Source organism: Astatotilapia calliptera, chromosome 18 (genome assembly GCF_900246225.1).
Source record: "Astatotilapia calliptera chromosome 18, fAstCal1.2, whole genome shotgun sequence".
Classification (NCBI taxonomy): Eukaryota; Metazoa; Chordata; class Actinopteri; order Cichliformes; family Cichlidae; genus Astatotilapia; species Astatotilapia calliptera.
In genome coordinates this window covers 20,380,014-20,405,369 of record NC_039319.1, presented here as the reverse complement: position 1 = coordinate 20,405,369, position 25,356 = coordinate 20,380,014, and the positions used below count along the sequence as shown (strand labels likewise).

General features: G+C 42.0%; 2 protein-coding genes across 2 annotated transcripts in view; one reads left to right on the top strand and one right to left on the bottom strand.

Annotated features, from left to right (window-relative positions):
• The first annotated feature begins 5,387 nt into the window (after nt 1–5,387).
• map6d1 (MAP6 domain containing 1) lies at nt 5,388–12,374 on the top strand. Its single transcript, XM_026149081.1, has 3 exons — nt 5,388–6,533; nt 7,208–7,535; nt 11,706–12,374. The coding sequence occupies exons 1-3, from the start codon at nt 5,983–5,985 to the stop codon at nt 11,784–11,786; spliced, it is 960 nt and encodes a 319-aa protein (XP_026004866.1). The 5' UTR covers nt 5,388–5,982; the 3' UTR covers nt 11,787–12,374.
• A 1,192-nt stretch (nt 12,375–13,566) lies between these two features.
• Nucleotides 13,567–25,356, bottom strand: part of yeats2 (YEATS domain containing 2) — a 28,396-nt gene continuing 16,606 nt past the window's right edge. Inside the window, exons 19-30 of the mRNA XM_026149080.1 lie at nt 22,997–23,176; nt 20,427–20,802; nt 20,196–20,330; nt 19,639–19,776; nt 19,247–19,400; nt 19,080–19,156; nt 18,890–18,969; nt 16,754–16,961; nt 15,949–16,184; nt 15,710–15,784; nt 15,412–15,485; nt 13,567–14,950 (exon numbers count right to left, since the gene is read on the bottom strand). Of these exons, the coding sequence (XP_026004865.1) occupies nt 14,842–14,950; nt 15,412–15,485; nt 15,710–15,784; nt 15,949–16,184; nt 16,754–16,961; nt 18,890–18,969; nt 19,080–19,156; nt 19,247–19,400; nt 19,639–19,776; nt 20,196–20,330; nt 20,427–20,802; nt 22,997–23,176 (1,842 nt within the window). The 3' untranslated portion in view covers nt 13,567–14,841. The remainder of the gene's footprint in view (nt 14,951–15,411; nt 15,486–15,709; nt 15,785–15,948; nt 16,185–16,753; nt 16,962–18,889; nt 18,970–19,079; nt 19,157–19,246; nt 19,401–19,638; nt 19,777–20,195; nt 20,331–20,426; nt 20,803–22,996; nt 23,177–25,356) is intronic.

Genomic DNA, 25,356 nt, shown 5'->3' with positions numbered 1-25,356 from the left:
ATCGCCACGGTGCATTCAAGCGATCTGCGTTTGTTACAATAAATGTAGAAAAACTTTTTATACAGTCATCGGTTTGTTAAAACTGTTCTTCAAATTAAGAAAAAGAAGAATGCATAGACCTACTTGGTATTTGTTCTATAGTCTTGGTTTCTATAATTAAACCAACTACTAAAGGAAGAGAAAATGTGTGCGCACAGCATAAAATGAGTCCAAAAGTGATTTGGTTCCTTTCCCGCTTCAAACTTTAATTTGAATGATGATGAGTGATGATGATTAAATGATGATTACTTATCAACCCTCATATGTTGAACTATAAAAAACAATTCTAGTGTTTCATGATGAGGTGGCTTTTAAACAAAAAATGATCACATTAACAAAACTGCAATAATTTATAGAGAAGTTCCTCACAGGACACACAAAGCAAGGTCAGGGATGGAAACCAAATTCATATTTTGTGCTACATTTCTTATTACATTATGTGCTTTCTGTTCTCAGTTAGCTCAGCTGAATACATTTGTACTGAAGAATAATGCCCAGTCACAGCTCTTTTGTTTATCAGCTCTGCCCGTGAACACTGTCTGTGTTGGTCAAACAGCTAACCGCACCCACCAAAAAGAAAACAAAGAGAAAAGATTGCATCTGCAAGAAAGTTTTAATCATTAAATTGCACTTGTATCAAAACAGTTTCCCTGGAAATGAATAATTTCAAACAGGAAGAATGCTGAACAATGTGACATTTGTCTTCTTTTTGTTGTTATTTATTCCACCCTGATTACCAAATCATGGTACACATCAAGGCATACGCCTTTAATGTAATTACAGAGAAAACAGAAATTAGGTTTTAGTTATTTTGGGGAAATTCTGATTACCGGTAGTCTTCCTTGCTCCTCTCACCTACTACATCATTATGCAGATGTAATGTTGTACTTTCCCCTGCAGATGGTAGTATAATACTGCTGTCTTAAACGTTTTGCTTCTTACTACCTGCTGAAAGAAACCCAATAACCCTGCTCATTCAATTTCAGTCTCTGTTTTGGTGATTTGCTTAAAATTACACTGTAAAGTCTGTGGCATCTATACCTGAACAAATTCATGGCCCGCATCCTCATAATCAAGAGCTTCTTTTGCTGTCTCAGACTCACTGGAGTGGTTCTTAAACTGTTGTGGGCAAACCTGAGGTCTCATTTTTATCTGTGAACAGCTGAAAAAGGGAAATTCTTATGCTGTGAGTGCAGCACTTCCCATTCAGTTAATTTTATGCTTATTTGTATTTTATAATTACTAAACTCTAAACAACTGTAGTCCCGTAGATACTAGAACAGGGGGTAGGCAACCTTTCTGATGAGCAGTGCCATTTAAAATTTCCTCAGAAGTCAGTGTGCCATATGATTGCATTAGCAATAAATGTAATAACACTCTGTATCAACGGTTACACACTACATAGAACCACTTTATAGAATTATATTTGTTCGCAGATGTCGGCAGCTATCAGCGAATAGTTATCAGCTATTTTGAAACAAAAAAAAGACATTTTTTATCCATAACAAGAACTCCATATCAGCAAATGAACTGTACAACAGAAAATGCAAATGCTATTGACTGTCTCCTCACAACAATGAATAGAAAAATAAACTGGGCCAATATGGCATGTTTGTTAATACACTCTGATCTCTGGTCTCCCACTCAGAGACACAGATCTCCAAGTGTCCAGCATTCAGACGGCTACCTGAGGACACTCATGTGAGAGAAAACCTGCTCACACAGATATGTAGAGCCAAATACTGTCAATAAGGCCTCTGCAATGTTCTGAAGACAGTTAAACTTGTCAGGTAGTGATGTCCAGCAGGTGACAATGCAAGCTCCATGAACACGCGCAGCTATGGATTCCAGCTGCTTCAATGTTATATGTATGATTTCTATACATTTTACGTCAGATAAAAACTTTGGTTGTAAGCTTCAGATAATTATTTAATAACAGCTAGACATTTTAAATGAGAATAAGAAAGTATTTCTTTGTGCCCACCTCTCCCTGTTAATGCCCTACCTGGGCCCCTGGCAACACTTTGCTAGACCCGCCCCTGCACAGTTACCAGCTGTCAGCTACTTAGAAAAGGATCCTGGTGTTATTTGTCTCTCAGAAACAGTTCATAACTTCCCTTCAACTCATTCATGTCACCTAAAAGGTAAACCTGTTTCTCCATCACCTGTTCAGCTCTGATGATTCAGTAAGGACATCTCCTGGTTTCATCTTCATGTTTCCCTCTCACCAGATAACCAAACCGATATCATGACCAGCAGCTTTACAGCTGTGGCTCCAGCAAACATCAGCTGATACTACAAAGTAATATTAAATACATTCTAACAACAGCTGATCAAGCTTAAACGTGCAGCTGTTGTTTAACGTGACATGTGCTGGTTTCCTCTTTCTGGCGCAAAGTGGGCGATAAACAAACAAGAGAGAAAAGCCGATCAGCTGATCATTGATCAGGTTCATGATTGAAGAAGAAACAGGAGAGAGAGGGGGGAGAATGAGAGAAGAAGATGCAGCTGTGCAGCTTAAAGACAGAATAAATCCAGCTTTGTGTCTTTTTCTATTCTAGCTGAAGTCCGGGACAAACTGTCCCTTTTCAACACCAAACGCTTAATATTTTCTCTGAATGCGGGACGATTCCGTCTTTTTACGGGATGGTTGGCAACTCTACTAACTAACCTTGTGAATTAAATAAAGTTCAACATCAGTAACATCACAGCACCCACCCAGCTGTATAGAAACTCCATCATGCTAGCTAGCACGCAGTACCAATTATTGTAACTGACTGTAAAAAGTCAGCACAACGAAAATAAACTGCAGTTAAACACTTGACCGCAGTACCTAAACTTGGTTTATATCTGACCCAGATAGACTGCAGGTCATAACGTCTTACCTGAAGAGCAGTTCACCTGACACTCGGACCGGCCTCAGGGCTCTCCTCCTCCTGCCTCCCCTTTCTCTCATCCACCTGCTGTCCTCCGCCACTTGCTAATTTTACTGAATCTAGCCACCACCAAACAACTGAGTTATTTTTACACACCGACCAACATCTGGCCAATCCGCCACCTTTCATTGTTTATACCGTTACAAAGAAAAAAAAAAGTCACCGGGCCACCGAGCAAATGCCCAGGATGGCCAGTCCAGCTATGGTCGTGCCATCAGTTAACCCTTCGCGTGCAAACTGTGGCACGCATGCCTAGAGTTGCCGACCCCTGAAGTATCGAAAAGGATTTTCACTGTTATTGCCACTTTGCCATTATGGACAAATATTCATAAATGAACAGAGTAAACCCTCACAGTCTCTGAACGTCTAATATAACTTCAAATACAGTTATTTTATACTAATGTAATTCTTTCTTTCTTTTTTAAATAAAAGACAGTCATCATATTAAGGGTGTAGTGGCATTTTTTTTTCTCATAGTGAAAAAGCCAAACTGATCATTTGAAACAATCCATGGGATTATTAACACCAGTCTTATATGTATTGTGGACACCATCAGCTTCAGGCAGCTCTATAATAAGGCTAATGGTGCAACTTGCACTTGACTTTAGGAGGAAATTACATAAATTCTTGCTTTAGCGCTAAATAGTGCTCCAGCCAAATGGTCAGAAACAGTCAACTGTGAGCCCACAAAAATATTACAAATTTGTGTGGGCTCACATTTTCTAAGTGCCACATACTAATGTACTAACCTGCAATCCAGGCTGACTGTGGAAAAGGCACATGTAGTATGCTGCCCACTAAGATGAAGGGTCCTGCATGAGTGGAACAGAACCCACTCTGGTTAAATGTACACCTGCTCCTGCCTACATCATTTCACCATAAAGCCATAGTGGTCCCATATGTATTATATTATATATTATAACATATAATATATTATATTAAACATACTGAACAAGACTGTTAAATACTACAAATTTACCATATTCTAAAATGCAGAAACATTTATTTAAAATATAGTTTTGTAGCTTTAATTTACAAGAGATCCTGTGAATTTTTGTATGCTTTATGTTAAATAAAAAGTGTGTAAAACACTTAAACTTACAGAAAAGTATACTGTTATTAGTCGGGTTTTATTATGTAATTCTATCTAAAACATTTTGGAAATTTAATCCATATGTAATAAAATGATATATCAACCAAAAAAAGTGCTAATACTATTGCAAAACTAGTAATTGGGTTTATAATTTATAATTTATTATTGTTTTGTGATGATAAAAAAAATACTTTTTACATTTTTAGGTGTAACTTTATAGAAACATTTCTGATATCTTTACTATTATCTTTACCTTAAAAGGATCACTCATTTAAATTTAATGGATTCCCAGAAAATGTTATTGCATTTACAGTGTCCCGTTACAAATGGTATCACCTGAACTTTGATTGTTAGGATATGTTTTCACATAAAATCGTATATTTAATGGATATGAGCCTTTGCAGAGTTATACTTGTTAAAATATGAGTTTTACTTTTAAAAATAATCTTATAGTATTTCTGTAATACAGCATTAACACACTGATACAGTACTTCAATTTGCAACATGTCAGTTAATGAACAAACAAATATGTAAAATTACACAACCTATTACTTTACAGCTTATTTTTACTCATTGTATTCATTTTTAATATGTATTTACAAATTAGAATAAAATGTATTTAATAATATTATATATTAAATAAGTGCTGTATAGTTGTGAATTTTTTTCATGTTATTTTACTGGAGACGTGTTAACTCAGTCAATTTATGTCATTTTATTGATTTAATGAACAGGAAAACTTTGTGATCAAAAAATTCTGTTACATGTTTAAATTGTTAGGTTGATTGATTGATTGATTGATTGATTGATTGATTGATTGATTGATTGATTGATTGATTGATTCACAGTGAACTACACCTTGTTCTCCTGCAATTATATATAATTGCCAACAGAGTCATGTCATTATCACTTTAACTTGTGTGTCCCATTTATATGACCCAGTCCAGAATGTACACGCAGGCATTGTTAATGTTACGGAGTCCTTGTGTAGCTGTGAACAGAGGGGTCTCCACAGGACCCTGAAACCTCAACCGTCATTAATATTTTTGTTTTTTACCAGGAACGTGATGTTACTGATGTTACTACTGTCTTCTGTGGCCCGTTTGTCTCCTTTATATTACATTATAATGTCTGCAGGCAGCAAAGAAAAGTAAATGCTGTTTTATGTGCACTTTAAATGCATTTGAAAGTCTTATTTAGTGACTTGATTAGCTCCCCTTCAGTGGTTATGAAGCAGGTTGACGCAACACATGGTTAAACTGAACTTACTGTGAGACATTTTGAGAAACATCTGAAAAAATAGTCCATCCACTCATCCTCACATTTCCCAGCTGGGCTCGTTGGACTTGTGTATGCGTGACTTAAAATAACAACATCAAGAAATCATTGTAAACAGTGTAGTCTCACTGTGGAGCAGCGTACACCGAAGCTGCATCATTATGTAACCTCACGGTGAACAAGGTACGATTATTTTAGTGATTTGTAACGGGAGAAGCCGCAAAACAGCCAATTCTCAAGCTTTTCTCTGGAGAAGTGGAGTCGTGTGAGGAAGTGGAGACAGATAACCATGTCCAGTCCAGTCAGACCCGCGCAAACGCCGGGATCCGTCTTGTGGAGATGCGGAGAATAATTTGCCACAGATTCCTCTGCATAGTGGAGGCACTATCACAGACCACGTGAGAGGAATATTCAATGACGGTCCCCGACAGACCGGTTCATCTCTGTTGGCACTCCTCTGCTGGGTGACATGGACTCCTGGACGCTATACACTCTTAGCTTTACAGAAACGAGCGAAGAGGGAGGGCGACACTCTGAATGTAACCTCTGATCGCTTTTCTCTTCTTTTTCAGGTCTTTTTGTTTCTTTTTCTCCCCCTTTCTTCTTCTGTTCTCCTCTCCGGCAGTTAGAGGGAGTATGGCTTGGCCGTGCATCAGCAGAGTCTGCTGCCTGGCTCGTTTCTGGAATCAGTTCGACAAATCGGACCTCTCCGTCCCGCTCACCATCCAGAACTACTCGGACATCGCCGAGCAGGAGGTGCGGTCCGTCACCAAGCAGGTATCCGCTTCGGAGCGCGCACCCGGCAATAACTACACACCAACTCCGGACACGCGTGCCAAAGGCTCCCCTCATGCGCCCGCGGATGGCACTGGGACCCGAGGATCTTTCAGGTCACGGAAGGAGCCCAGCTACAAGCCCCGGGAAGACTACCACCCCCCGGGAGTACCTTTCCCCAGTGTTACGCAGTACAAGCAGGATTTCAAACCATGGCCCATCCCCAGGAAGGAGAATTTCCCGTGGATTAATAACGAGGGGAGCAGGGCAGACTGTGTGTCGGACAGCCCGGTGAATACTTACCACGTCCAGGGTCAGCCTGGGGAGAGCCGGGGGGGGAGAGAGGAGAGGGGCAAGGGGCAGAGATGGGGGGAGCAGCAGGTGATGGAGGAGAGCAAAACCAGCTCCTACAGGTCTGAGATCCTCTCTCACCTTGTTTCAGCACCGAGCGCTGTTCACAGCGGGTGTGCCGCTGATGTGCTCATGCCTGCTTTGATGCTTAATTAGACTTTAATTTATTACTAGTTCAGCGACTTCCAAGGTCGAGCCAACAAGCATGCGTGGAGACGAGGGCTCATTAAATAATTCTCTCACACGTTTCATATTCGTATATGGTACAGCGCAAGTATGGTGTAGGATTTGTGCTGGCACTGTATCCCCTGTATGTGGAGGTCTGTGTTTTTCAACCTTTTCTAGCTTTTAATCCTTTAAAATGGAATTTTTTTAAAAAGGTTGATTCATGTGAATACATTTCAAAGATGAAAAAACAAACATATAACCCCCTCAGATACTTTTCATGACCTCTGGTTCATTTAGACCCCGAGGCAGAGTTAGTATATACACTTTGGGAATTGAATTCATACATTACAGCCAAGATACTGATAAACGCCCACATGTTTCATCAGGACTCTTATTCTGCAGTTTGCTGCATCAGCTGTTAAAGAATGGAATATATTAAGCCCAATTCAAGATTACTAGCACATTATTTTGTCTAATTTCTCCATTAATTTAATCTTTGTTATTACTTCATGCTCCAGACGTCCCCCTCCAGCTTTGTCACTCTACTAATACACTTCTCTACCTCCAGGCAAGAGTACAGGCCTTGGGCGGGGGTGCGACCGGCCAAAAGTGCGAGGAAACCCCCCCCAGCTCAGTACTCCAGCCCTGGGACAGAAGCCACTCACGTCCCACGTGAAACCAGCTACCAGGCTGCCTACAGGGGGGAGGTTGGCAGGTCCATAGGTCTGCATCAAGGAGAACACGTGATCCCATCCGCTGCCTCCAACATCCAACCTGCCGCTGTCCCCCAGCCTGCCCCCACTGCCCTTCAAGCCTACAGATTGCAGAGTCCATCCAGCCTCCAGCAGAGCATCCTGCCTGAGAGGACTGAGCTCAGTGGAACAATCAAAGGAGAGGTAGGCGCATAATCATTGAGTTCAAGGAGCCATGTTTTATGTCTAAAGTTTAAAGAAAACCACACACAGTTCATTGTTAGAGCTGCACGTTTAAATCCAGGCTCGCTCATCCTGAAAGTCATCTTCACTCATCTCCCCGGCGGCCTGTTGCTGTTGGGGCATCACAGAAAAGTGATACAGCATTCTGTCCCTGAGAGGCTCAAAGTGACCCAGCTGTTTAAAACAGGCCATGTACCGTGTTAGGTAACAGTGCTGGTGCTACACTCTCTACTGTGGCCTGAATAAAACTGGGTTGATGAGGACAACAAATTACATGTGTAATTCTCTGAACTGCAGTCCATTTCAGTCAGCTAACTGACTGACATCTGTCTAGAAATCAGTGCTGATCATAGCTGCAATGAAACGTGTGATTCTTTAATCTTTGCTGTTATTAAAAGCGGTTATTTCTCTTTATGACACAGCACAGTGCTTCTTTAGATAGCCAATGGAACTCCAGTGATATCATATACATTATATACATACAAGTATAACCATATGCTCTCAGATTGCAGATTTATAGGGCTTTGCCTGAGCAACAACCATACAGAATAACTCACAGCTAAATAATAAGGTGACGCTCAGCAAGGGTCATATAAGGCCTGCACAATGCAGATTTTTAGGGAGAAAATTTGATATTTATTTGTTGACTGATATTCTATATTGCTATGTATAGAAAGTATGTTTGAGTTACACTGAATATTAAACTTTTTGGGTCATACATAGTATATGAACAAAAGTACTGGGGTTACTACACATTACACATACAGGAGCTGCTTATCCGTGAAAACCAATGCAATGAATTTCCCAGTGTGCAGTTTTTTGTGCCGATGTTAATGCAAGAGAAGGTTTGGAGCTCTGCAGCTGTTGAGTCAGCAGCCCTATATGCACTTCACACGATCTGAAACTTTGTCTCTGGGTTGCTGTGGTTGCTAAATGCGTCCACTTTGCAACAATATCACTCACACCTGATGGTGGAATATCTAGTAGAGAAGTACTGATTTGTTGCAGCGGTGGTGTCCTATTACTCCACCATGCTCAAATTCAGTGCGCTCTTTAGAACGAGACATTCTTTCACAAATGTCTGCGAAGCCCAAATGCGTGCCGAGGTGCACAGGTGCGGCCATGTGACTGAAAACACCTGAATTCTAAGGTTAAGTGGTGTGGTTCAAGACTTATTCTGTGATGCTACTCTACTGCATGTGTTACAGGCAGCACTATGCTTCCATTATATAATTTCTAAAGTATCATACTTCTTCATTAGTTTCTCTAAAAATAATAATAACTATAATAAAACTGGTGCATATCTGACATAAAAGTACTGAGTCTGCTGCCTGCATGCTCTCTCAGGTCAGCTGTCAGCTGATACTTAGGGAGACAGTTTTTGGGGAATCTCCAGAAGTTTAGTGCCATCCTTCTCCTCCGCCCTCAACACTCAGTGCCATCTGCCACTGGAGATCTGGGCAGCTGTGGGCTGGACCCGGTCAGATCTTCATCTGTGTTACAACAGCTGCCCCAGTAACATCTTAAGCCGACTGGTTTTCAGGGAGATCTGGCACACGTGCTCTTCTGGTGAAACGAACACGTGGCTCTCACTTTAGCAACTGTTTGAGAGACTCGGTTAAAAAAAAAAAACAATTCGTGCACGAGAGCAGAACGATACGACTTTGCAGTTATTTGCATCACTTTCTGAACAAAGCTTGGTCCGTTAAGCTGCAGCATACCTCGGTTTTGCTGTGTGATGCTAATGGAGGTTGAAGGGATGGGATGTTAATGGCAGGACACAGACTCTAATAATAACACTGGCCCAGTTGGAGTGAGAGTTCAGGGCACATTAAGAAGAGATGTGCTGCTGCCAGTGGGCCAAGCTTCAGAAAGAGTGCAGTAGATATTTCCTGTACATTCTTATTGTGCCGTCTTTCAGCGTTGCATGCACTTTGTCTGGCATACCACAATCTGTCAGTGTGACACAAGCCCAGCCTGGCGGCATTAGATAATCCACCCCGGTTACCGATGGCCCATTCATTGCCGACTCATTTATTGACTCACTAACCCCCTGCAGAGGTGTCTGACCAAGCATTACACATCCCACTCCAGTACACATTATACTGGGTCATAGTATTCAGCTGGTATTTGTCCATATCTGGTGTTTTATGATCAGCATTACCATCAACCATCTTCATTCAGCAGGCAGACCGGCAGCTCATTAAAAGATGTAACGGTTAACTTGATGGTAATCTGCTCCTGATGAAAAAGAAGGTGGGCAGCCATAAAACTCTCATTACTGTTTAAATCTATTTGTGCCCCCTCCCCTCACCTATAACAGATCAAATCCGTCTCGAAAGACAAAAGCTGGCTCAGATTTCATGACGTAAAAAAACAAAACAGCAATGCTTTTTTCTTTTTTTAAAGACGAGAGCGCTGCGTTCATCTTGAACTCACTGAACTTGCAAACCCAATTTAACGCATCCCGGGGAGAGGAGGCATCGAGGTGAGAGAATGAACCTCAGTTAAACCTGACACCCCGTTAGTTTGCAGCAGCGTGTGTATGTGTGTGTGTTTGTGGAAGCAATCATTCCTGGCAACTGCATCGCAAGGCAAACAGATTTGTGAGGATGGCTTGTATAATCTGCAGTGTGTGTCAGGGATAAGCAAGACAAAACCACCAGTGCGCAGAGTGAAAACCACGGCAGGAGCGCTTGTGACAAATCCTTGGTTATTTCACATTTAGCTCACAGGCAGCGAGCAGCCTCCTGAGATTTCTCTCCCTTGCAGGTCATTGGCAACCCTTCATAACTTGCGACTACAGTGTATTAAGAGTGCTGCGTTCTTCTATGGCAGGAAGAGAGATGCACAGTCGAGTCAATGGCTTTAAAATGCATGAAGCGGATTAAATGGCCTGCTGGGAAAATCTAACCTAAAATTTCCGGTTACCTCCATTTACTCATTTGGCAGGGGGGATGGCAAATCCCTGCATTGGAATCTGATTTTTCCACCTCCTCTAACAGGCTCGGAAAGCGATCTGAAGTTGTTGTGTGTCGGAGTTGTAGATGGTTTTCTGATCAGTCAGCGTTACCCCATTCATTTCCCTGCTTCGCCCCCATAAGTCAGCCCTAAGTTTCTACAGTTCTACATGTGTTATTTTTCTCTTTCCTCCCTCATTTTTGCCAAGCTGTCTCCCCCTATTCTTTCACTTGGATGTCATCCTCGTTCCCACGCTGCTCAGGACTACAGAGGAAGTGTCCGGTGCCAACTTGGCACTGTTTATATAGAGAAGTGAGGATTGTACTAAAACCAGGGGAAAGGCAAAAAAAGGAATGAGGGGGAAGAGACTCAGACCGGGGGGTGGGGGATAATGCACTGTGTGATAGATAAGTGATGGAGATGTGGGGGGAGGGGAGCAGTGTGTGATGGATTATCTGTTAAAGTGCAATGTTGCATTGGGTTGCAGTCTCGTTTGGCACCAATCTAATTTAGGAGAGAGGCAGACCTGGCTGCTGCACAGAGCAGAGAAGACAGTGTGTGTGTGTGTGTGTGTGTGAGAGAGAGAGAGAGAGAGATTGTGTTGGGGGTTGAAAACAGTCACACAACAATCCAACTTGCTAAACAAAAAGTGTTGCCTTCCCTGCCACCCACAAGGCTGTATAGTCAGACTCACAGTGGAGCTGGGACCACAGTCTGAAGGACTCTCCAAAGATTTTGTGCTCTGATTGGCCGACAAAAAGCTGCCACACTTCAGCTAGATATGCAAGTAGAAACTGAAGAAGTCTGGGCCCGCTATAACGGGCAGATCTATTAATTGCTAGAGAGAACAGAGTGTGGTCAATGTCTCCATGTTTTATTCACTGAAGCCCAGATTAAAAGTCTGGCCAGATTTTATTTTCTTTTTTTGGGAGGAATGGGGGAAGCTGTCATCAGCAGAACAGATCAGCACTAAAGAGGGGAAAAAGCAACCCAGCCCACACTGCTAGCACTCTGACAGCAAGACCTGATGTTATTTGACAGCTTAGTCCGTCCAGTGTCCTCTCATTTCACGGGTGTGGCGTGAGCATCACAGCTGCTGCACTCGCTCCCATTTCCCTGACCACTTTAGAAGACTGCTGTTACACCCGTCACTCTTTATCTGTCTTGCAGGAACATCTGGTGAGGACCAAACTCCCTCCAAACCCTTCTGCTGTCTTTCAAAGCGGATCTTCGAGGGTCTTCAACATCTGACGCCTGCTGCCATTCTGCTTTGAGGAGTCGACACGGGAAATGTCCTCACTTCATTCCACAACACAAGAATCTATGCAAGGGAATGTATTGTTGGGAAGGCTGTGGAGCCACGGACTCAGCATCCCAAATGGAGATAGTTAGACAGCTCTTTCCTCCCCCCATCCCCCACACTCCTTCCTGCCCCTGTTGCAATGGAAATGAACACGCATGTAATGAAGTTGATTTTTTTTTTTTGGATGTTTTTGCATAAACGCACAAGAAACTGGCTGCTCTGTGTGTTGGTGTGTGAATTTGTGTGTGTGTGTGCCTGCTGATTGGTCCTTTCACTGAACATAAAAAAAAACAAACAAACAGTGTGCACCAGTGATGAAGTGACCTTTACCCGCGTAGACTACTGTGTTGCCCTTTGGTGTTGCTAGAAATCTGCTTGAAAATAATTTATTTCCTCAGCATCTATTTGGTTTGTCAGTTTGGAAAAAGTATTAGTTGGTCTCAATTTTTTTGTAAATCTGTTGTTAAAGAAAAAGAGCAAATGAGTAATGTAAGATAAATGACAATAAAAGATCATTAGCTAGGTTGTTACTTTCAGATGCCTCCTCAGTTGTATTTCTTCCACCCATTGCCCTGTTAGTCATGTTTACCCTTTTCACTCTTGATTGCAGTTAAGAGCCAGTTAATCTCTCTGGTGAACTGAACCCAACTTCTAATTCACAGCAAGAAAGTGAGCAGTTACACTCACTGGTCACTTTATTAGGTATAGCTTTTCAACTGCTTGTTAGTTCAAATATCTAATCAGCCAATCACTTGGCAGCCACTCATTGCATATTAGTCATGCAGACATGTTCAAGGTGACCTCCTGAGAGCAGCTTCAAATCGAGCATCAGAATAAGGAAGAAAGGTACTTAAAATTAGTGATGCTGCTGGTGCCAGACAGGCTGGCAAGAGTATTTTTAGACACTGCCGATCTGAAATTTTCCCACACAACCATCTCTGGGGTTTATAGAGCCTGGACCAAAAAAGAAAAAACATGCAGTGAGCTGTAGTTCTCTGGATGAGAATACCTTCTTGATGTCAAAGGTCAGAAGAAAAACGCAAGACTGCTTGAAGCAGCCACTACAACTAGGGTATGCAGAAGAGCATCTCCTAATGTACAACTCATCCAACTCTGGAGTAGATGGGCGGCAGCAGCAGAAGACCACACCGAGTGTCACTTGTGTCAGCAAAGAATAGAAAACTGAAGTTACAGATCACGTGGGCTCAACATGGTTTGACACTCAACGAGGAAGTTCACTGTACTCAATGACCTCCACAGTCACCACATCTCAAACCAATAGAGCAGCTCTGACATGTGGTGGAACAGGAGATTCACATCATGGATGTACAGCCGACAAACCTGCAGTAACTATGTGATGTTGTCGTGTCAATATGGCCCAAAATCTCAGAGGAATGTTTCCAGCACCTCGTTGAAAAAGTTGGTAAAACCCAGAATGAACCTAATAAAGTGGCTTTTAAGAGTGTATATAAAAAGAGTCAAATCAGTCCTTTAAAATAATATTATTGTGGACAGTCCAGACAAACACTGAGCATATTTACATTAGTCTCACTAATAACCATTTAAAAACTTGCAGAGGTGTGTAATTTGAGAAACTAGCTGTTTACTTGATAAGTAGCCTGTAACAGGCACCTGTGTCACTAACCTGGGTTCAGCACACTGTTCATGTATGATTGCATTTATCAAAAACATAAAAAAGACAAGAAAAATAAATAAAGACGAGCCAGGTTTGCAAGAATTGTTTTTAAAATTCATTACAAGAATATTGATTATATTTTTGGTTTGCACTGAAATTGAAAATACAATGTTTAGGTGTCTTCTACACTAATACGATTTGGTTTAACAGGCATCAGAGTCACTCAGCCCGACACACATCCACTCATTCTCACACATGAACGTAATACAAAGCAGCACATTAAACAGAAACAACAGCACAACACGCACACAGACACACACATCAACTTCACTGACCTCTGTGGGGACTACAGCAAACACATCCAAACGCACACACTCACTACTGTCGGGGTGTAATTGATCGCAGGTGCTGAGATTTGATAGAAAAATAAACAGTGTCTGAAAACACCATACTTCATATACTGGTCATATACACTATACATTACATGATAAGATACAACACAGCTGTTACACACAATGCTTAAAAACACTTCAGCGTGCTGCCAGGGCTGGTTCATGAACAGAAGATAAATACTAACAGCGAGTTTCTCTAAATCACAATGATTCTCACACTACACCGTCTCCTGCATCATATTAGTTCATCGGTGTCTCTGTGGCATAATCCACCTTTAATTTCAGACTATAAAAGATGAATCTATTAGCCCATCTGAAGGGCCTTAGAAAACACTTCCTGCGTGCTTGTTTGTCTTGCAAGGCTCGACGTTACCTCTGCCAGGTAACCGTGAAACACATCAAAAGCTGAATGCTGGTTGCCATGCCACTTTCAGCAGAACTGCTGTGTATGCTCTGCCCAAATGATAGAAAAATACTCAGTGTGTTTCCGAACAGCTAAATTTGTGGTTCACCTGAGCTAAAAGACTCAGCCAGTTCCAAAAATTCAGTGATTGTGATGGCGAGATGCAGTACACTGGAGATGGGACAGCTGTCTGATCTTATTATTTAACCCTGCAAGTCACTCAGGCTTCATTTTCCCAGTGACTAGCTAGCTGTCTGGCAGAAAACACTTCATCATTAAAATAATCTTTTCTTGAGGTAAGCAAGAGCACAATCGCTTCTCTAAATCCAATAACACGAGCCCCACGAAGCTTCAATGCACCGGCACTAAGATGTTACAGAGTATTAGAAACATTTGTTACTTTGCTGCTACGCAGCTGCTCGAGCAGCAAACTGAGCCCTTCAATGGTCAACTTAATGAATACAGTACATTATTACTGCTGTGCAACCTGAGCCAACGGGACCGAGTGTGATCACGAACACGGTCGATTTGTCTCATTGTCAGCAACCAGTCGATGTCAAGTAGAGGAGGCCTCAGTTGTCCTTAGCCAGGTAACCCATGTGTGTATTAGTGAGGAAGTCGCAGGTGGGGATGCTGCTGACAGCCTGGTGGATGTTCATGGCTGTGATCTCTCTTGGTGCCCTGCAAACACAAATGCAACCAAGAAATGGCTTCAAGAGGAACAGAAACACCACCCTGAGGTATCTTTCAGTTTGGGACAGCCCTTGGTTTGTGGCGTTTAGTGAGCATGCAGACATGTTTTCATTTTAAAATGTATCGCCCTCTGGTAAAAGGTGACTCACAGTTTTGTTTTTTTACTGAAAAAACAGAGCATCCATCCACTCTAGCACCATCTAACACACAGTTTTAGCTATTTTTGTGATAAAGGGTGAAAAAAAAGATACAAGCTACCACCAGGCTTTTATATTAACATTTGTTTAGAAAACATCAAAAGAAAAAAAAAGTTGTTTTTTTTTACTTCACTCTTTGTTTTTTATTTTAACTCAGTTGGCTGCAAAAGGCCCAAATATAAAAAATAAAGTGAAAACTGGAGCTTTAAGGCAGGTCGCATGCTAGAGAGGAAAGAGGAAAAAAAGGCTGACCTGTTTGGAGGGGATTTGGCGTAGGCCCCAGCCAGCGCTTCTCTCAGGATGTCACTTGCAAACTGTTCTGTAGCCTACAGCGTACACACACACACACACACACACACACACACACACACACACACACACACACACACACACACACACACACACACACACACACACACACACACACACACACACACACACACACACAATGTGATTAAGTGAAACAAGCATTCAGGATTCATATTCAGACTGTTTGTCAAGTGTTTCTTGACATTTTTCATGAGTTACTGTTTTGTGTACAGTGAACAACCTTTAGAATCATGGCTTCGATTACTGGAGCGAACACATTCTTCTCCACCTCCACCGGCTGGAAGGTTACCCCGATCTGAAAGAGGCAGTGTTCATCTTATAAAAAAAGGGGGAAAGTGGTGTGCCCTCCTGTTAGCTGCTAAAAGCTGGAGAGGAATCAGAAATCACTGATTGAATTTTTTCATTTTTTCCACATTTCTTAGGGGAAAAAACAAAACCAAACCCAGAGAGAGTCCCAACCTGCTGAGCTGCTTCACTGACAAACTGATCGGACAGGCTGGCGCCCAGGAAGAATTTGGGCTCCGGGTCAGCCTCCTGTTCCTCCTCTTTGACCTTTAGCTTGTGGCAGGGAGGAGTCACCGTGATGATGTCGACTATTTCGTCATCCGCCTCCTCTGGCTCAGTCTTGAGCAGAGCTTGCATCTGCTCAAGACGCAGCACCAGCTCCTCGCTGCTACTCAGGGTCGACGGGCACTCTGCGGGAACATTTACACGTACCCTTCATTTAACACATCATTTCACAAGCCGCAGCATCAGCAGAAACGGCGACTGCTTCGGTGCATCTCTCAGGTTACAGATTCTTGATACGCGGCTGTGTGGTGTAAAGCAAAACTTAGACATGTGAAGGAGGGTTTTTGTGAGATCTTTGCTCATTTTAGCAGTTCAACAACGCAACAATTACAAATGAAGACGTTTGCACAGACAGAGACAAGTAGAACACAAACACCGATTATCATGTTGTTTGGCTCAGTGAGCTAAACGGCCTCATCACCCATCCTTTAGAGACAAAAAGATGGAATTAATAAGAGTTCCCAGCAAATTAAACAATGCAACTGAACAAAAGCACTGAGGCTGAACACTGGCCGCCCTCGCACACAACTGGTCTGCAGACGCATTACTGGATCCACTGGTAGGTGCAGAAAGAGTACACCCACACATGCAACACTGAGGCGAAAATATTGATCCGCTTGGAGCTTTAACAAGACCGAGTGAAACGATCTTCCTGTAGAAGATGTAGACCAAGTCCACACAGGCACAAACTCACCAGGCTCATTATCGATTTGAGTGAGAATGTCCTCGATGGACTCGTCATCGTTCTTGGGTTGTGGGGGTTCGGGGTCAGGCGGCGTGTAACCCCTCTGTCGACACCACTGAACCACCTCTCTGGTCTTTGGCGGGGTGAGGGCCTGGAGACGGGGCGAGCGATCCAACACGTCCTGGACGACCCGCTTCACCGCTACGGCTCGCTGAAGCTGCACACAGGCCAAAACCAGAGAGATGATGAGAGAGAATAGAAATCAATCAATCACAAGCTGTACAGCCACAAACAGGTCATGTTGCTGCGCACACACAGCTGGGGTTACTAAGAGTTTTGACTGTGTGATGGCACACATATACTTTATATTCCTTATCCTAATAAACATACAGGCAAGTGTCCTTTTGGTTCCTTTCAGCCTACTGCATCCAAAAAACGCTTATAAAGCAGTGTGAACAAATGCAATTAGCATGCTTTTTGCTCGATGCTCCGGTGGGATGAGTAATAGACATTGATCGTGCCAGCTCACTGTTCTGACGCCTTAATGAAGCAGCAGGCTAGCGGGAAGTCTAACACGGGGAAGCTTATTAATCCTTAAACTGGGCAAAGAAATGACTTTCTGAGCGTCTTTTGAAATCTGATGTTATTATTTTATTCTATTGAGGTCTTTCCCACATGTGAACGCAAGTGGCATTAACTTGGCTGCCATTCTGGGCATGTGACACTGTAGGATCAAGTGAATAAGGCACGAGTCAACGCTCCATTTGCAGGGAAAGTGACTGCTAAAACCCCGATCAGGCAGGTCTACAGACCCCTGGCAACCACCTGTTGCTAGGATGAAAAGGTATATTCCCAACCAGCTGGTTAAAAACCTCCTTGTGATTGCTTTGGTTGCCAACATATTGTTGAATAGAACATCTACCTTGACGTAGATGTTACTGAGACTCAAACTTGCCAGGGATTTTTAGTAGAGACATCAATGGTATCAATTTGAAACTTCAACATCGCTCTGTTCTCGAGTTATTGCATTCACAACGTAAGCGTCCATGTTGCCTGACTGGCTGGCAGGGTGACGGCAATACCCATCAACCGTTTAAGGGTGATGGGGTAAAAACTACAGGCAACTGTGGCAATCTGCTACCTATGAATACATATTTTCCTAGCAACAGGTGATTAGATCACAACCAATATAGTGGACGAATCTTGAGTAACGTGTGTAGATGCAGTTCGTTTTCCTCCCGTCCTGATGAACACTGAAATTAAAGTTATGGCTCTCGTTCCTTTCATTTTACCAGATGGTTAGTCATGCTGGGCCTGGAAGTCCCTTGAAGTGTTACCAGATTGTTGCTGAGGTGGGATGATGTGCATATAGGATTTTCATTTCATTAGCAAACACACAGATTTGCTGTGCAGAATCAGTTTTTCTCCAGCCCGTAGACACCACTTAATCGTTCCCTGTCCTCATAATGTGTAATGATGTGTGATGAGTCCCCTGTCCTCTGTGTAAATTAGTGACCTGTAGATATAAATAACTATGCCTTGGCTTGTCTGGGATCCTTTTTTATAGCAATAGAAAAAGAGAACAGACTGCTACAATATGGGTTGGCCTGTATGAGCTACTGATGAAGATATGACAGGAGACAAGAGGCAGCGATATATATGTGACCTAACAGAAAGACATGAGGCAAGCAGAAAACTCTCTGAGTCGGGATGCTGCATGAAGAGAGATTACACAGGCACCAAAACTGCAGACACTGCAAATTATCACTCACAGACGCCCTCAAGCTGGAACCTGGAGAGCAAACGCTAGTAAGTGAGTGCTGTCACCCCAGATGGGATTAAATAAAACTTTCATCTGAGGAAATCCATACAGAGAAAAGAAAAAAGCCTGCGTTCTTTATTTGAAAGACAGCTTGAAAGCTTAAAAAAAGAGAGAGAGAGAAAAACTTTAACACATTTGCATAATTTCAAGAAAAAACCTGAATATACTCCAAGCCTGCACAGCTCCAAAAACAAAACATGTACATCTCTGCTGGTTCATCAGCACTTTGACTCTAATGAGGCTTTCTGATTGAAAGCCCAGATACTGCACTTCTGTGAATTTAAATTTTTATCATCAAAAGCAAACACAAAACAAAAGGTCACCTCTGATGCTCTGCGCTTGCCAATATTCCAGGAATAATACTGTTCTGACGACGAGGCACAAAACGGATGTGAGTCTTCGGCTATAGAAAGAAACAGAAATACACCAGTGTGTCAAATTTTTAGACAGCTTTTCCTTTTTTGATGTAAACTTTTCCTTTACATACATCAAATGAAAGGCGAGCTCACTTACTCTTATCTGGCACAATTAGAGGGAATTTCTTCACCACAGCTGTCAGCAGCTGCATCATGGTTTCTATATGCTCAGTGCTGAGGAGAAGACAATCACAGCTGTCAGGTGCCAAGAAGCTTTCATGTATACACTCACTGTATGTGATTGTAACAGGTCCCTGCCCTTACTTGATGAGGTCGTGCGATGAGTTTTCTGCCCCTTGTTCCTGTTTGACTGTGGTAGCTGCAGAGGCAACGTGGACAGAAGAAGCGGGGGCAGGAGTAGTCACCGGGGGTGATGGACCAGCTGTGACAGCTGTGCCAGCACCTGGCTCCGTCTTCACTGTGGAAGAAAGCAAGTGTTAGAGACGGCTGCTTTATTAGTATGCATACTATATATTTTAAATTGGGAGATAAAAGAAAATGATGAGATGAGACTACAGGGATGGGATCTGAGTTTACTAGTTACAGCCTAATGTGCTTCTAAGCAAAATAAATAAATTTATACGCAAAGAAAGAGGAGTTTGGGAGTACAGTGGAAAAGAAGAGGAGAGCAGGTGGAGTGAGGATGGACCCCTCACCTTGTACCAGAGGCAGGGCAAGGGAGGGGGAGGCCTGGCTGGCAGGACTTGGGGAGGCTCCAGCTCCAGGTGCTCCAGGGGTGGTGGAAGAGGAGGAGGAGGAGGAAGGAGTACTGGAGACTGGGCCCTTTGACACGACTACAAACAGAGTAAAACACACAGGAATGGATTGTGGGCCATTAGGTACACGGGCTTAACGAGTGGATGAAAAAATGAGAGGGTAGGATGACAGGTCTTCCAGAAGCTGCACTTAGGAAAACTGTGAAATAATGAAAATCTGTTTTCCTGCGTGTTGTAAATAAATCATTCTGCCATCTTTAAACGAAGGAACATAAACTCAGTTTAGAGCGTAAAGTAACTGTTCTCACACTGTAAATCATATGAGGAAAAACATATTTTGCATATTTTTTGTATATTTTAAGATTTACCCTCAGAAACTTATTAAAAATAAGTGAGACTCCAACAAAGCAACCTTTGTTTGTGCAGTATCTTGTGTTATCATGGAGGACCCAGTTTATTAATCTAGAATTCACTGTTTTGTTGAGGGTTTATTTCACCTTTCCCCACAGGCATGAAGATGGTCTGCAGTCCGCCGGACCCACTTCCAACTCCCAGCTGCTTGAGCTGGTTGGCAGGAATGGTTAAGACAGTCTGCTGGGAGCTGGAACCTCCAGAATGGATCTTCAGCATACCTTTACAAAACAAAAACATAGGTGCTCTGTTTATTCGAGTAATGCATTAACATTTAACCTGACAGTTAATGCAGAAACAGGCTTATTTCTGCCTACCCGAGAGAGCAGCACCAGTTTTTCCTCCGGCGGCTGCCACTCCACTGACTAACGAAGTTGCAGAAACCAGGGATGCGCCGCTGCTGCTGATTTTGGGCACACCCACAACAGTACTCACACCTTTGGACATGCTGATGACAGGCATATTGGTGATCCCCTTTGCACCTGTTACTACAGCACCAGCTGAACCTCCAGCAGTCTTTGCGATCGCAGCAGGGTTTCCAGCACCCTTCACCAAGGAGGCCACTGCTGCCTTCGACAAGCTGCTGCCCCCACCAGCGGCGCTGGTGTTCTTTGCTGCGTTGATTACTGCTGCTTGGTTGGCTGCCATCAGGAGTGAGTGATGCTGAGAAGCAGACTTCCCACCATCGAGGGCCTGCATGGACACACGGAAACACACGTGTCACGCAGGAAATAAGCAAACACAGACTCTTTTATGTCCTTTAACGTTTCTGATAATGAGCTAACCAAAGTGAGCAAAAGCTCAAGTGTCCAAGCTGTTTTCACAATGGATGGCAGACCATGGTTTCATTAAACAACACACTTATTTACAAATCCCTTCTTTCAAAATAGCTAATAAAGTGAGGTATAAAAACATATACAGCAGCATTTCACCTTATCTGGAGCTGCACGACAGCGAACGTGTTCATAAATATGAAAAATATCACAGTCCAAGTCCATTTGCAAAAACACTGTAGTGTATATGTGAGAGAAGATTGCTGTGGCTGTGCCTGGAGGAGAGTTGGTGTATTCTTTTTTCTGCTGATGTTTGTTTTCTAGTGCCACGCAGCTCTCAGAATGAGCTGTGCTGATCAGGTCACTGGTTTTATGGAATCTCAGAAACAAAAGAGTCCATTTTTCCTCACAGAGAGTCCTCAGAAAGAGAAGTTCCGCCTCTTTGGCTTGTTTGTTGGAGCTCCGAGTAAATCTTTTTATGTGTTGCAATTTCTCTGTTTTATGATGCCTAGCTACTGACTCTAAAGATGTAATCATCCTAACTCAGACCGATGCTTATGAATATACACAGCAGTGTGCCTACACATGCGAGCCACTGCACTCAGGCTGGATCATTTGTTTTCTGTGTATCTCTACTGCCTTTTTTTCCAATTCCACTTATACAAAAATGTGTTATTTCTTGCAAAATCAGGGTGCTTCTAGTATCTATAATACCAGATTTAAAGATGAGCATAAAAGCTTTAGCTCCCCTATTGAATTGAAAAATTTTAATTCCTCCATGGATTTTAATTCCATAGGGGAATTAAATTTTCCTAAATGCTTTTTGGACATAGCAAGGTTTCCTTTAGAACGCATCAATTATTTCTATTTGCTCTGAATAGCAGAAATACCAGGATCAATATTAACACCCCCCAAAAACTGATCTTTTAAATTGAGCCAAAGCACAAACCACAAATGTGCAATGATGTGCTTTAATGCTCAAAGCTTGTAAAAGCAAGTTAAAAATGAGGACTTTCTTCCAGTTTACACACAATATAAAAACTTAAGCAAGAGTTTGAGCTTCACCTGAGAAAGCATCATGCCAAAATACAACAAAAAACCCCAAAAGAAATCAGTTTAGACTTGCAAAAAAGAATTACTGGTGCTCACAAGGCAAGAGATGGAGAAGTATCATCAGTAAATTCAGAGAGCCTCACAGTACAGAACAAGCCTGGCAGAGGTAGGACACTAGTGAGAGCTGCCAGGACACTAGTGAATGACTTCGCCAAGTCGTGAATTGTGGGACAATCATCAGAACCCTGCACAGGAATGGACTGCGAGTTTGCAGACCAAGAAAAATACCAGAAGCCACCAGTGCTAAACCTCAGTCTCCCAGCAGATAAGAACTATTGCTGGTATAAGTTTGAAAATCTTAGCTGTCACCTGCCTCGAATTACTGTGTTTACAAGATTTTCAGAAACCTTGAAGTCAAGATCAACATTTTTCAAACTCGTCAGACTTTTAGCAGATGGATCAATGGTATTAATTTGAAAATCCTATGTTCCCTCATTCTCAAATTATCGTGTTCACAGAGATGGTTGTTCATGCCACCGCTCGCCTGCCCACTCCAATGCGTGGGGCTAACTGAAGACCAAGCAGACCACCAAATCTGGAGGATCTTGAGAGATTCATCAAAGAGGAATGGGCTGGGATTGCTCAGGAGGACTTGAGTTTGGATTTCAAAGCTAAAACAAGTGACTGCAGGCTGTTATCCAGTCACAACTGACCATTAGCATCAGTGTGGCTGAGAATTTTGACCCTGGTCATTTTTAATTTTCGGTGAAATAATTTTCTTTCTGTGCACAAAATAAAATAATGTAAGCATCCAAAAAATAAAACTAGGATGTTAAAAATTCCTTCCAGCTGTGTTAGAAAAATAAATACATTTTCAAAGGGAGGCTAATAATTGTGTCCTCATCTGTACGTGGGTATGAAATCCAGCGTAATTAAAAACAGCATAACTAGCTTGCAACCATAAAAGAAATGCTTACAGCTCTTTGGTTTAATGTGACTCTTACATAGGGACATCTGCCATGCAGAATAAAAGGGATGTAAATAAAAGCTGTGAAACTCGCCTGTTGTTGGCTCGCACTGCTGACAGAGCCAGGCGTGGAGCTAGCAGCGGTGATGACTCCACCTGTCATCCTTAACGTGGTGGTGCCCGGCTTGGACAAGTGGCCTGCTCCCGCTGCCGTTACTGTTTTAACTGAGCCGTCAGGCAACTTCACCTGTGCACCCTGGGAGCTGCCCACCACCTGTCAATTAGAGGACGAGCAATTACCCACTTAGAACATCAGCAGCAGCAGCCCACGTGCAGCATGCTGAAGTTGTCAAGGAGGCATGAGGTGAAAACTCACAATCTATCAAAAGAAAAAAGATTTAAACTCTGACAAACATACACACATAGACTTTTTTCTTTATTTCCACAGTAGCCATGTTGCCAGTAAATAGTAAGGAATCACTTTTACATTTGTTACCAATGATATTATTGAGTTTTGCACTGTTCAGGAGCAGCACACCAATGTAATACAACAATGTAATTATTGTATTTATAGACCATTTCATATGAAAATGAAAATGGAAGCCATTTTTTAAATCAGAAAAAAACCCTGTAAAATAACTAACACTACACCAGTCTGACTAAAACTCTGAAGTCAGTTTTCACTTGGGTAAACACTAAGAAATGAAACTGCTATGATAATGTTATATAAAGTGAGACTGATTAAAATGCATGAGGGGACTTGTCCACCTCCAGCTCAGCAGCACATGGGAGAATCAGGTGCTTGCACCAGCAGCACCCTGGACAGGTCTTTCACTGTTGCAGCTCATTTAAATTGTGAGTGGAACCAATGGAAAACTAACTACACTCATATGTAGTGTTTGAGTGCCATCTTTGAATAATATTTTTTTGTTTTCCAATCTGTGTTTCAGAGTTAAGATGTAATACCAGATCTAATAACCATGAACAGCATAAAACATGGACGTGGCTTCGCAGTTGGAAAAATTAAGCCAGTGAGGAAGTACATTCAACCTGCAGTGTATCTAAAAGCCACCAGATGGCGATAGCTGTGGTTGCAGAAACACCTCTGGAGCTACAGAAGTCTATGGCCTTCTGTCTTGACCTCTAACCACTTTCTTGATGAGTTTATGGACTCAGTTACAGTTTACAATGAATAAAAAAAGTCTTGATCAAACTATGTTTTGAAAAAGAGCATTATTTCTTTAGGTATGTTCATTGGCTTATGACATCAATTGGACCTGCCCCTCCTCATCACTTTTTTTTTTTTAAACCAAGATGAAACCAAGTGAAAATGCTGATCTTGTTTCTTCCAAACAAAACTTCAAAAACCAGAGGATGACCACTTGGTAGCTACATCCACCGTTTATACTGTTTCTTGTTGGATCTGTGTTGGATCTATGTCTGGAGATGTTATATAAACTTTAACTTAAAATTAAAATTAAGATGGCGCAATACCTTAAACAGAAAAAAGTCTGTGTCAAGCACAAATTATGTTTTCTCTTAAGCACCTTAAAATCAGCCTAGGATAATAACCACATATGTCATTGGTGATTAATTTACATTGATTAAAGAGGGCGACACGATCTGTACAGATGGTCCCTGTTGGTATTTAAGAAAATTGTAAAAAGCTTGATAACATTTTCATTTAATTAATTTTCAAAAATATAAAATATAATTTAAATAAATATCAATTTTCAAAACACAGCCAACACAGACACAGATTTTAAAAAAGACGTCACATTAAAACAAACTGGCACGTGGATAAAATAGTTTAACTCTAGTCCAAACAATAAAAAAATAGTAAATAGTACAGCTGACAACAATGTTACATAAGTTGTTATTTTGAGCCTAACACTCTCACACAAGACTAAATATGGTAACAAATAGATCTGGTTGAATGGTCATTTCAAAAATTGTCTGACAGTGTTTTAAAGATTAAACTCCAATAAAACTGCAAATTTTATTGCCAGTAAGAATGTGCCATGAGCCCGGGGCCAGTGTGCATCTATCACACGTTGGTTTTACATCTTTAGACAGTTTAGAAAGTTTTACTTTGGAGAATTAAGGCGATGCAACGACTTAAACTGAGTCTAGCACAAATTAGACTAATGTAATGCTGAAGTAATACGTGGAGAGACATGATCCGCACATAGCTTGCAGCCTGTATAACGTTACTTAGGTGGTCAAATTCGTTTGTGGAGTGTGGCTAATGTTAGCAGAGCTAGCAACAACAGCCTTCTTATCCTGTACAAAGATGTGGTTATCCTCTGGCCGAGTCCTGTTATGCCAGTTTATTCTGACACAGGCTTCATATAACCGTCTATTTTATAGAACTACTGCAGTCCTGCTGGATAACACCTTGCTTGATAACTACAATTACATGGTGTTGTACATTTATAAAACTGAAAAAGAAAT

Excerpts from the sequence above, each read along its gene's own strand:
- map6d1 (XM_026149081.1), top strand. The coding sequence starts at position 5,983 with ATGGCTTGGCCGTGCATCAGCAGAGTCTGCTGCCTGGCTCGTTTCTGG. Across the intron at positions 6,534-7,207 it reads AGCAAAACCAGCTCCTACAG|GCAAGAGTACAGGCCTTGGG; the intron begins GTCTGAGATCCT and ends CTCTACCTCCAG. Across the intron at positions 7,536-11,705 it reads GTGGAACAATCAAAGGAGAG|GAACATCTGGTGAGGACCAA; the intron begins GTAGGCGCATAA and ends TCTGTCTTGCAG.